Source organism: Cololabis saira, chromosome 2 (assembly GCF_033807715.1).
Source record: "Cololabis saira isolate AMF1-May2022 chromosome 2, fColSai1.1, whole genome shotgun sequence".
Taxonomy (NCBI): Eukaryota; Metazoa; Chordata; class Actinopteri; order Beloniformes; family Belonidae; genus Cololabis; species Cololabis saira.
This window is the reverse complement of record NC_084588.1, coordinates 53,293,315-53,305,624: the sequence shown is the minus strand read 5'-3', so window position 1 is coordinate 53,305,624 and position 12,310 is coordinate 53,293,315. Positions and strand designations below refer to the sequence as shown.

At 37.5% G+C, this 12,310-nt stretch overlaps 1 protein-coding gene across 1 annotated transcript; it reads right to left on the bottom strand.

Moving 5' to 3' along the window:
• Positions 1 to 3: 3 nt before the first annotated feature.
• fam219b (family with sequence similarity 219 member B) lies at positions 4 to 12,021 on the bottom strand. The gene is given in 9 exon segments (XM_061706885.1): positions 4 to 2,841; positions 4,646 to 4,697; positions 6,636 to 6,714; positions 6,802 to 6,883; positions 6,885 to 6,898; positions 11,041 to 11,098; positions 11,101 to 11,151; positions 11,853 to 11,894; positions 11,896 to 12,021. Coding segments are annotated over 9 exon segments (561 nt in total). The 5' UTR covers positions 11,929 to 12,021; the 3' UTR covers positions 4 to 2,691.
• Between the last annotated feature and the right edge of the window lie 289 nt (positions 12,022 to 12,310).

Here is a 12,310-nt window from a genome sequence, read left to right as displayed (position 1 = left end):
GAGCATAGATAACTGTTTTATTCAATAATATAAACCAATAAATGTTACAAATAAAAAAAGATTTGCGTTTAATGAAAACAAAAAGAAAGTTATTGCATTTAGCACTCAAGAACACAATCATGTCACAATGTTGTACAATAAGCAGATTGTCCCAATAGTTGCATAGTACAGGTGAGTCTAGTGTACCTGCTACTGACCACTGGTGTTGAGTGCAAATCTTTCTATACATCAAAACACAGCAGAGGCAGAGCTGTGGCTAATACACTTAAAATTCATCTGGTCCATATAAAGCATTTTACTCGCGCTCGGTGTAACGTGTTAGTGTTAGGTCATTATGTCCAAGGATTCTGCTTCAGCCAAACACAACATGTCACGCTCTCCCCAGTCCTTTACTGTAGTGATGTCTGCTACAAAACCAACATTGCACCATGAGGAACAGCAGTGTGGCCTGCCGCTAAGAAAACCAGTAACTACGTGTTTATCCTGATTTAAAACCTTCTACTGGACCGACTGTCCAGTTCTCAAACTTTCATCTTACAAAAATATGAAAAAGGCTGATTGCTCTTGACTTTCCCATTTACAGACGTGCACACCTTGAGAAAAGGTGATCTATCTCTGTAAATATCAGTGTGTTAATACAGTTTTAAAACAAACATGACAAGTGACAGCAGAGTGAGATCCAGACAGTAATTTGAGAGAACAGACACTTATAAATATGTCTCAGAAACAGAAAAGTCTTTTTTTCTTTTTAAAGTTAGATGCTGTTTGTGTTGTGTAGAAAAGCAACAATGCAACACAAAAGCATCATGTCTGAACGACATCAATGCAGAGTTAGGAAGGACCCTGTAACAGCTATGTTAGCATACTTGACAGTAATAAATATTTAAATCATGTGACTCAAATGTGATGTGTACACACAAACACGCTCATGGAGTTAATCGGATGTTGAACAGAGATTTTAAATGAAAATGCTACAAATCCTCCATGACCACATACGACGTAAACAAACAATGCAAATCCATCTTTGGAATTATTTCTTTCCTCGTGTAACAACATTTTGTTTTTAAGGTGAATTTAAACGAGCTGGGAGTTTGTAAATCGGGGCACGGCGGTACGAGTTTAGACTTCACACCTACATTTGCTCTGCAAAGGTTATATTTTAAGTTTTTAATATGTGGGAGTAGGGCTGGGCGATATATCAAGATTTTAATATATATCAATATATTTTCAAACGCGATATGGTACGAGACAATATCGTTTATATCGATTTGTAAAAAAAAATAATAATAAATAATAATAATATTCATGTAGCTTATTTTGTGACAAATTGACTTGAATGTTTTATGTGAGATTTGCACAAATGTTTTGTTATTTGCACAACTGTCAACCTCAGTGGAAAAGTCTGCCTGTTACTGTCTACATTGTATTAATTACACAGTATATTTTAATTTAATTGTTATGCAGGAAAGGGATATTTGTTTTATTTTATTCAAGAAGCATTTTTATTCTATATATGCAGGCAGTTTATTTTTATTTCATTTGTTTTATACATGTTGATATTGTGCAGACCTCTGTTAATAAAGGAACCTGTGTGACATTTGGCACGAGGTTTGTATTAAAACTGACTGTTTTTTTAATGGTTTGCCTCAGAAAAAATGAAGCTAACAGAGATGCTAACAGAGATGCTATGCTATAATGCTTTGGAGGAAACCCCAATTATGGCACAGAAAAAATATGGATATATATGGAGTATCAACATTCAGCTAGAAAATATGGAGATATAACTTTTTGTCCATATCGCCCAGCCCTATGTAGGAGGATAGCCGTTTCTGGAATTATATATTTACAATACAAAACCTCGTAAAGTCCCAACGCGATCAACTCGGTGACTGAGGGAAGTGGAGGAAGCGGAGTGTCAGGCTGGGCGTCCGTCGACATGCAGAGGCGTCTGCAGCCGTGGAAGAGTCAGCGCTGCTGGAACTTAGGACTTTTTTTTGCAGATAGTAGTAAGAAAAACATTTATCTTTGCACATAAGGCATGAAGAAATGAAGTTGTTTCAGTTGAACATCACAGGGGGCGTTCCCTCTCATCGACTCTATCTTCATTTAGCAGTAAAACTCTTTCAGTTTTTGAGGGAATAGTAAAAAAAAAACAGGACATTAATGCAACAGTCAGAAAGATGACTTCCACCTGTCAATAATGATAGTAAATTCAGATTTAGCAAACGGATTGGAACGTCAAACACAAACTATCATACTTGTAAGCACATTGTGCTTGGAGGCAGCAGACCTGTTCCTGTTCGTAACACAGGGGCAAAAAACCAAGAAAAGAAAAGAAAAACCAGAACAGTAACCCATCTTTTTCCTTGAGTTAAAGACGTCACATCCCGAGAGACTGACGCTGCCACTCACGTCAGAGCAGTGTCGAGCAGTTAGAATCATCTTGTAAAACAAAAGCAGTATGAATAAATAAAAATTGGTCAACTGGGGTCACAGTGGATAAGGCCGGCCACGGCGGCCGCCTCAGCAGAGAGTCCTGCGTTACGAGCTGCAGAGCTGCAAGTCCTCAGGCAGCAGCAGCCGTGGAGCCGCAGCAGAAAGACGACATCAGGCACCAGCGACGAAGGTCAACGAAGGTCACCTGAGGTCACCGGGCCTCTCCTCCCGAAGGTCTGGACCGCAGCACCGACGTCACTGCAGCTGGCACGACGGGCCCTCGGAGCAGCAGCACACCGAGGAGCCCATGGCTTTGGGGGGGATGAGGTCCAGGTCTTCGTCGTCAGGGATCTCGTCCAGACGGTAGCCGTCCTGCAGCAGCTGCCGGCTCAGGTCGGGGTGGACCTGCACAGGAAAGACCAGAGGAGACGCTGCAGTCGCACATCCGTCACAGGAAAGAACAGCTGAACTTTTGGGTTTAAGTTGGATCGTTACAATTAAAATTATTGGTATGGAAATAGAAAGAGTATATGAAAATAAGTTCCTGGGGGTAATAATTGATGATAAACTTAGCTGGAAATCACATATAAATAGTGTAAAATCAAAAATGTCCAAAACCCTAGCAATATTAAATAAAACAAATTATTTTTTCTGTCAAAGAGCAACAGTTTTTGATGTTTAACTCACTCATAGTTCCATACATGACCTATTGTGTGGAGGTTTGGGGTAACACCTATAAAACAAATACAAACCCTATTTTCCTGTTACAGAAAAGAGCGTTAAGGATAATTAATAGATCTGACTATTATAAACCAACAAATAATCTCTTTATTAAATATAATACTTTAAAATTCCATGATATAGTAGAGCAGAAAACTGTTTTATTTGCCTTTAAAGCAGAAATTGCTTCCAAACTACATTCAGGATTTGTTCCAGATAAAAGAAACTCTGACCTGAGGGGGAAACTCATGTTTGAGACGACGACAGTAAGAACTAATATTAAAAAGAAATGTACATCAGTTAAGGCTAGAGAAATATGGAATAGTTGTAATAACAACCTAAAAATGTGCAGTTCTATCTTCAAGTTTAAGGAAATGTTTAAAGAAAATACTGTAAATAAATATAAAACACTATGAATATAGAGTATACCGGTACTATCGGGAACATTCTAGAATGTGAAACGTCAATTTTGTGTTTTGTCTTATTTATTTTTGTCTTTTTATGTATTGTTTGTTTCAACGGAGTAAAGTTAATGTCTCATATTTAAGCTGATCATAAGAAAAAAGTGTCGGCACTATAAGCTACGGCTTCAGCTTTTCAGCAAAATAAATGTTTTTTTTTATTACCTTTTCATCGTATTTTGTAAAAAGTGTGTACAAGCCGAAATAAAAATAAAGATAAAGATTCAAGATTGTGAGTTAAATATATTTATCTGTAAAAAATGTTGATTTTTAGGTAAAGGTTGGCCATGTTTTGAAAAGATTGGCATTTTCAATACAAAAGCAAGCAGCCAGTTGATTAGAGCTAATATTCAAATGCATTTTCCCAAATTATATTAAGAGATAACTGGAATATCTATTGACTATTGTAATTTACGTCTACTTTTATACAGTTTCTCAGTGAAGAATGCCACGTATCCACATATCAGAGGAAGGAAACAGTCAGAGCGTCTGTGACTAAAACACTAAAACTGTCAAACCATCAGTACATTCCTCTCCTACTAAATACGTGTAACAAAAGCATGATAAGACACCAGCTGAAATGCATGATGGGATTATTAGTTGTGCCAATTTTCTTTATACCAGTTGTTCTTGACAGCTGGTTCTTTTTAACCTGCTTACTGTCTGAAATGTCTGCGTAATTTGATGGTACAACCATCTTGCAATCCCTTGTGAACTATTTTGTAGGTCACATTAAATATTTACACCAAAGAGGAAGCCAAAGCTTTACAATGACGCAGTCCTGCAAGTGTTGGATAACAAGTCTATGTATTGTGTCAATTAAAGAATATCACAAACGTTACGAGAACAAAGGGAACCTTTACTGAAGGCAAATGTCAAAGAAAAAAGATGATCTTAGCTCATAATCAACCTGAATGACCGAGAACATTTTTTCTCAACATTGTTACAAAAATAGGTCCAAATCCACAATTTGATGTGTTAATAAAGATTCAAAGATTCCCTGAAAAATGTCCTGCGAGGAAACTCACCTCTGCTGAAGAGTACCCTGAGGAATACTGCTCAAAGTCGATCTCTTCATCACTGCAAAGACAGGTAAGACGAGATCTGTCACTCTGATACGTTTAACTGTCACATAAAGACCCGTTTAAGGATAATAACTTTAGACGATTCAGAACTGTCACAACTCTAACTGGAACCGATGAATAACATCTCATATACGGGGGGTGTGTGAGGATTTGGGGAGAGGAAAACCCATGAAAGATTTAAAAACTGTCATCTATCCAGAAGGAATTCACCAGGAAACCTGCCGTCTATCTTAAATCCTGTGGTTTATTTTGTGTATACACAACCCAAATAATCTGATAATATTAGGTTGTAATGTTAGGCAAAAATAAATTCACGTAAACAACATGAATGTAAAAGAAAAGGAAACAAAGATATGACGGGGACAGAAATATGTACCCTCGTGATTCAGTAACTGGTAGATCCACTTTCCTGTTTGACTTTATCAGACTCTCACATCACTGGGGAAGAATTTGGGGTAATTATTCTTTACAACGCTGTTTCACTGTCTCACTTTATGTGTGAGAAAGGTGACCTGACGTCTGCCGTCACAACACTCTGATATACAGAGGAGGATTGTCCCGTCAGTACGCAGCGTGGTCTAAAATATTAGATTAAAATGGTTTGGGTTTTCCAGTGAATTTTGATTGGTTTTGAAAACTATTTATAAAATGTAAATTTTATAAATTGGTGGCCACACAATACCATCGTGTGTCGCCGCCAGGTGTATCCAAAGTCAAAAACAGTTTTTCTAAGCTGACCTAATAAACCTGATTCTGATTCTGAGATATAAGACGATGTTCACACTGATGTAAACAGACGGACATCATTTCATAAACTTTGGTGACAACACACTGCAGATTCCTGCTCATGTGCTGTATGAGATCATAACAAGGACATCTTTAAAAATCAATAGGAACAATTGGCCGGATCAGTCTCCTTTTCCACCAACATACCGGTAAGCATTTCCTCTAGGAGCAAAATCTCTGAATGTTTTTTCAGTTAAAGTTATCAGAACAGTTTAATATTAAAAGCAGATCCTCTAATTTAGGGCTGGGTATCGATTCAAATGTCAAGAATCGAGTTAGATTCTGATTCAGAATCGATTATCACCATTTGAATCCGATTCGATATTGATTTGGGTGTAGTGTTTCCTGGATTATATGACTGTAAAATAACTGTTGAAATAATAATTTCACAATAATTATTGTGAAAATAACTAAGACATAACTAACTCAAATAGGCATTTCAATATCCATTTAAAGTGCAAAAAAAAGAAAGAAATTGCAACAGTTCAAGCAGTAACAGATTATTTTATCTTGTCTGATTTATTCTGTCACCAGGACACAGCTGGACATGAAGCACCGGTATTTTTCAGGGTATTTCATGACAAACCGTGTCCGATAACAGAGAAACCTAAACAAGCTCTAGTAAATATAGATAATATGAACTTCATTGAACTAATATAACATTTAGAAATTTAAGCTGAAATGTCCAGCCCAGGAGTGTTTTCAAAACTACTGGGATTAAAGTTCACCAGGGAAAAATGTAATGATGAAAAAAATAAATAAATAAAATAAAATAAAAAAAAAAAAAAATCCACCCTTCGACATACAAATCGATTTTTAGGAATTAATATGAGAAATCGATTTAGAATCAGAAAATCGATTTTTTTCAACACAGGCCTACTCCAATTGCCTTTTTTATTATTATTTTAAATTGTATTTTTTTTTTTTTTTCATCTTCTAATGGAACTGATACGCCAAGCAGGCGCTGCTGTCTACATGTGTTGATCTGTTATCTTGAAAACCTAACCGGCTCCGGACTAGATTTTCCATGAGCGATACACCTGGGTAGGAAGTGAAGCAGCCTGTGTGACACTGAAAACCAAGAATTGAACCTTAGATTATCCAGCTAAGCCAGCTAATCCTGCTCCACCGAGAACAGATCCTTTACCTATCCGAGTCCAGTGCAACCAAAGTATCCTCAGCGTGCTGACTCAAAGCAGCGTTAGCCCTGTTATACATTCACTGTCCTTGAAAGGGAAAAAAAACACCTTAGAAAAAAAAAACAATTCATGACATACGTCCTCTTCTGCTGTCCTCTCATCACGAACCCTCACCTCTTTTACTCCTTGTCTGGGGTTGATGCGTCAACTGTGTCCGCACGAGAGGGCTTTCTTTTTTCAGGGCTTTCCTCGCCAATCTCCCGGTGTTTTTCTTTGGATCATGTTAAGAAAAAAAAACTACAAAAACATTTCAAAATATAACAAGTAGATCGTGTGTGGATGGAACTCACTCTATTAAAGGAAAATGGATCTGTTTGTTACTGACCTTCCCCAACTATTTAATACGATTATAAAATGGGGATGGGCTGTATGGACTAAAAAAATGTATCACGATAATTTCTGGCATTTATCCCGATTAACGATAAAAAATGACGAATAAACAAAATACCAATTCATACTCCATCTTTGTAACTATAAATCTATTACATCCGCATTGTTTGTGTACACAAAAATATCATCAACTCCTTCCTTCTGTATTCTTTCTTTCTTTCTTTCTTTCTTTCTTTCTTTCTTCTTTCTTTCTTCTTTCTTTTCTTTTCTTTCTTTCTTTCTTTTTTCTTTTCTTTCTTTCTTTCTTTCTTGCTGTTCTTTCTTTATTTCTTTCTTTCTTTCTGTTCTTTCTTCTTTCTTTTCTTTCTTTCTTCTGTCTCAATTCTTTCTTTCTTCCCGTACGTTGTGCGTGGATTTAACACAGAACCTTAAATCATCTTAACACAAAAACGTCATCAATAGGAATTTATCATTTTTACCGTGAGATACAAATTCTTATCGTGGGGAATTTTTTTGGACGGTTTATCGTGAACGATAAAATATCACCCATTCCTAATATAAAACCATATACGCTGTATTCTTCACATCTCTGAGATAGACTAATAACATTCCTCCAAAGATAATATTACAAAAGTATATTTCCTGTCATTTTAAGATCTAAAAAAATCAATCATTAAAAAATTCATGAAATAAAAAGAAAGTGCACTGTAGAGTGGAATCTCTTTGGAATTGTGGTAGAGACTCAAAGTTGACCAACTACCAAACACATAGTTTAATTAAGGAACAATTAGGAATGGGTGATATTTTACCGTTCACGGGTAAATCCGTACAAAAAAATTCTCCACGGTAAGAATTTGTATCTCACGGTAAAATCCCATTGATGAAGGAAGGAAGGAAGGAAGGAAGGAAGGAAGGAAGGAAGGAAGGAAGGAAGGAAGGAAAGGTGAAGGAAGGAAGGAGACATGGAGCGAAGGACTGGATCTTGGTATTTTTTTTTATTGTTATCGGGGATAAATGCCAGAAATGATTGTGATACATTTTTTAGTCCAATACCGCCCATTCAGCCTAAGGAACCAATAAACAAACTAGAACAAAATTGTAATCATTTGCATCACATCACATACAGTATTAAAGCTGATATTGACTGGGCTTATTACTTTTTTCTCATATTTTCCTTTGTTTTCCTTCTTTTTTTTGTTAAATGACATTCCTCTGCTAAGTTTAATTATAACCAGCGATTCACTTTTCTCCTCCCTTAACTGACTGACATGAAAATAAATGCACAGCAGTGTTTAAAGTATGTCCTGTTGTCTAATGCAATGCCACATGACAGATTTACAAAAGAGCAAGAATAAAACCCTAACATTTACATTGGCCGCTCTGTGTGAAAACCCTTTTTCCTACTACTTTCCCTAAACAGCTTTAATAGATGAAATTAAAGTCTGCACATAGTGTCAAGATTTTCACAAACTTTGGATGTGATGTGAAAAAAGGTAAGGCAAAAATGTTTTAGAATAGAAAAAAAAAAAAAAAAGAAAGAAGGAAGTCGTTGTGTTGAACTCCTCAAAAATGAATGTTTTTTTAGCTGTTACCTCTTGCTTTCCAACACAACTGTCTTAAATTAAGAAAGTATTGAATTACCCTGAAAGTAGGGCTGGGGATTGATTCAAATGTAAAGAATCAATAAGATTCCGATTCTTAAGATTCAGAATCAATTATCACGATTTAATTCGATCCGATATCAATTTGGGTTATGTGTTATTAAAAATGTTTTTTGAGCCGTTACCTGAATTACATGACTGTAGGTTATGCAACATATTAATACTAATATTAAACTTGACCATGTTTCATTGTTTTGATAGTTTCACACCACATGCATGCATGAATTAAATGATGCGACTACTGGGATTAAAGTTCAACCGGGCGAAATCATAATAATAATAATAAAAAAAGAAGATCTTTAGACACACAAATTGATTGTTAGGAATTAATATGAGAATCGATTTAGAATCGAAGAATCGATTTTTTCAAAACAGGCCTACCTGAAAGTTACTAGACCGTTTGGCACAGGTAGCCTAATCAACAATGGAAAATAATTTGTAGCCACTTAATACTTTTTTTTTTTAACAACTTAGATCTCTGTGGCTGTGCATTGAAAAAAACCCTTATCTATACCCGCTTAGGGGCGTGGTAGTCTAGTGGCTACAGAGGTTGGGCTTGAGTCTAAAGCCGAGGGACACACCAACCCGACGTCGCCCGCTGTTCGGCCGACTGCTGTGTCGCCTCGCGTCGCCCGTGTCGGTGCTGGGTCGGGCTCAAAATGAAGCACTAGACACACCGCAAAGACGACACCTCAGCGGTAGTCTGTATTCACTCAAAAACAAGGGAAAACCAGCAGCTCTGGGAAGCCGTAAACAAAACAAATAGGCTTCATATTCATGCCACATTTCCACACCTCTCGCTACCACAATGCGTAAGAATAAAGAATCGGCACTGGCGTTGTCAGCCCTCGGCCTTCAGCTTGTGGAAGGAAGAGAAGAGGAGGCGGAGGCGAAAAAATAAGAAAGAAACCACACTACATGGGTGAAATCATGGATACAACAGCGACAGGTTCAAGTGTCCGAGAGCCGGAGATGAATGAAACCAACGAATTTCAAAAATTTCGCTCGGCTTTTCCCTGTTCAGTTCCTACGCTACCCTGAAACAGCCAATCACAGAGTGAGCTGTTTGACCGACGGCCGACGCCGATTCAACATGTGGAATCGGCTGAAAAGCTGCCGACGGTGCGGCCGACCTGTTGGCGACGTGCGGGACACACCGGGGAAACTAACGACAGACGCACCGACGCTCATCGACGGCCGACAGTCGGCTTGGTGTGTCAGGGCCTTAAAGGATCCCAGGCTCAAGCCCCGGAATGGAAACCAAGACACCTTGGGCCCCCGAGTAAGGCATTAACCCTTATTGCCCCACAAATGGTGTGTGAGTTCTCTCAGATGTAAGTCGCTTTGGATAAAAGCGTCTGCTAAGTGACAGTAGTAGCTTATACCAATCCAATCCAATCCACTTTATTTGTATAGCACATTTTAAAAACAACAAGGTTACCAAAGTGCTGCACAATGAGTTAAAGCAAGACATAATAAAATACTAAAAACTAAAAAACAGAGTAAAATAGATAAGAGCACATAAAAGCACGAAATGAAAACACACCAGACAGAAACAACCAGTGATTCATGAACATAAAAGACAGGACAGAGACCACACAACTCTCATGCTGGATTAAAAAGCCAAAGAATACAAATAAGTTTTAAGACTAGATTTAAAAATTTCTAGTGTGGGGGACATTTTGATGTGGAGGAAGCTTGTTCCAGAGTTTAGGGTGCTATTGCTGAAAAAACACGGTCGCTTTTTTCCTGGTTTTGGGAACGATAAGACGTGTGACTGAGCAGAAACCTCAAAGACCTGGAGGGAGTTAAACCTGCAGGAGGTCTGAGATGGATTTTGGTGCCAACCCATTTAGTGACTTAAAAACAAACAATAGTATTTTAAAATTAATTCTAAAAGAGACAGGGAGCCAGTGAAGGGAGGCCAGAACGGGGGTGATGTGATCATGCTTGTGGGTTCCTGTTATACCAGCGCCTATCCTGATTCTTTGTAGGTAAAAAGGCAGCGGGTTCACCCTGAACTCTAGCAGGGATCCCACATAAACACAACTAAACACACACACCGTGATCATGTTCAATTCAATTCCGATTGTTAAGATTCAGAATCGATTATCACGATTCGATTTGGATTAGTGTCATCAAAAATGTTTTGAATTAACATTAGAAGGGTAAATTGCACCCCCCAAATTTTTTTAGCACCAGCCTCCACTGGCAGTGATACTAACACGCAAATGTAGGAATATTTATGGTATTTTATCCTTGTTTTTCTCCCCTCCATGTAAGCAATCAAACCACAGCTAAACCCGTAAAAGCCACAATTGCTGCTTTGCTTCTCCCAGCGGCACCGTGCGTCAAAGCTTACGCAGTTTGAGGTGGATGGCTGGAGCTCTGGACATGATGTATGGTCCCTCGTTTCTCCACCGGTCCTGATCCCTCCGTCTGTGGTCTTGGGTCTGGTGCTGCTGCTTGACCCCTGAAAACGTCAGAAATTATAATAAATCAGTCTGTTTTCACACATGGCAACTAGGAATGGGCGATATTTTAACCGTTCACGATATACCGTCAATAAAATTCCCCACGGTAAGAATTTGTCATCTCGCGTAAAAAACGATAAATTCCCGTTGATGACGTTTTTGTGTTAAAACTGATTTATGGTTCTGTGTTAAATCCATGCACAACGTACGTGAAGGAAGGAAGGAATTATTATTATATATATATATATATATATATATATATATATATATATATAGATATAATTTTTTTTATTATTAAAAAAAATATATTTTTTATTAATTAGAAAATAAAACCTTAAATTCCTCGTGTTTAGTCCCTTAACACCATTTAAAGCATTAAAGAGAAGCTGTATTATAAACAATCAAGTAAGTAACAATAAACAGCGTCTAACAGTCCATTGAAACCGATCGTTTTAGAAAGAAAAAAATAAAAATAAAAATAAAATGTGTCATGAATCTGAAGGCTGATTTATGGTCTGCGTTACATTTACGCAGACCTTACGCCGTAGGGTACGCGGCGACGCGCACTGTACGTGCGCGATGCCGCGTAGCCTACGCCGTAAGGTCTGCGTCGATGTAACGCGGACCATAAATCAGGCTTGCGGCGAGGCTAGTTAGCTTAGCCTCCCTTCTCCCCCGGACCGGCTTCAGCTGGATTTACCGACAGAACTTGGGGTTCCTGTTGCGCCTCCAGCAGACTGTCCCTTCTCAGGCTCCTCCATTATGTCGTTCATCATGTTGGCGGGGGTTGTCAGCAGCTCGGAGCCATGACCGTAAACATCTATACACGGGCTTTATTTCACCTGGTGTTGTTTTGCTCCAGCACTGATGACGTAGCACTGATGACGTAGCGTCAGCGGTTGGAACTACTTCCGGTAAATACATATATATTATTTTTTATTTATTTATATTTATTATTATTTTTTATATATATATATATATATATATAATATATATATATATATATATATATATACATATATATATATATATATATATACATATACATATATATTATATATATATATATATACATATACATATATATATATACATATATATATACATATATATATATATATAATATATATATATTGGGAGTACGAGGGAGTATTAGGG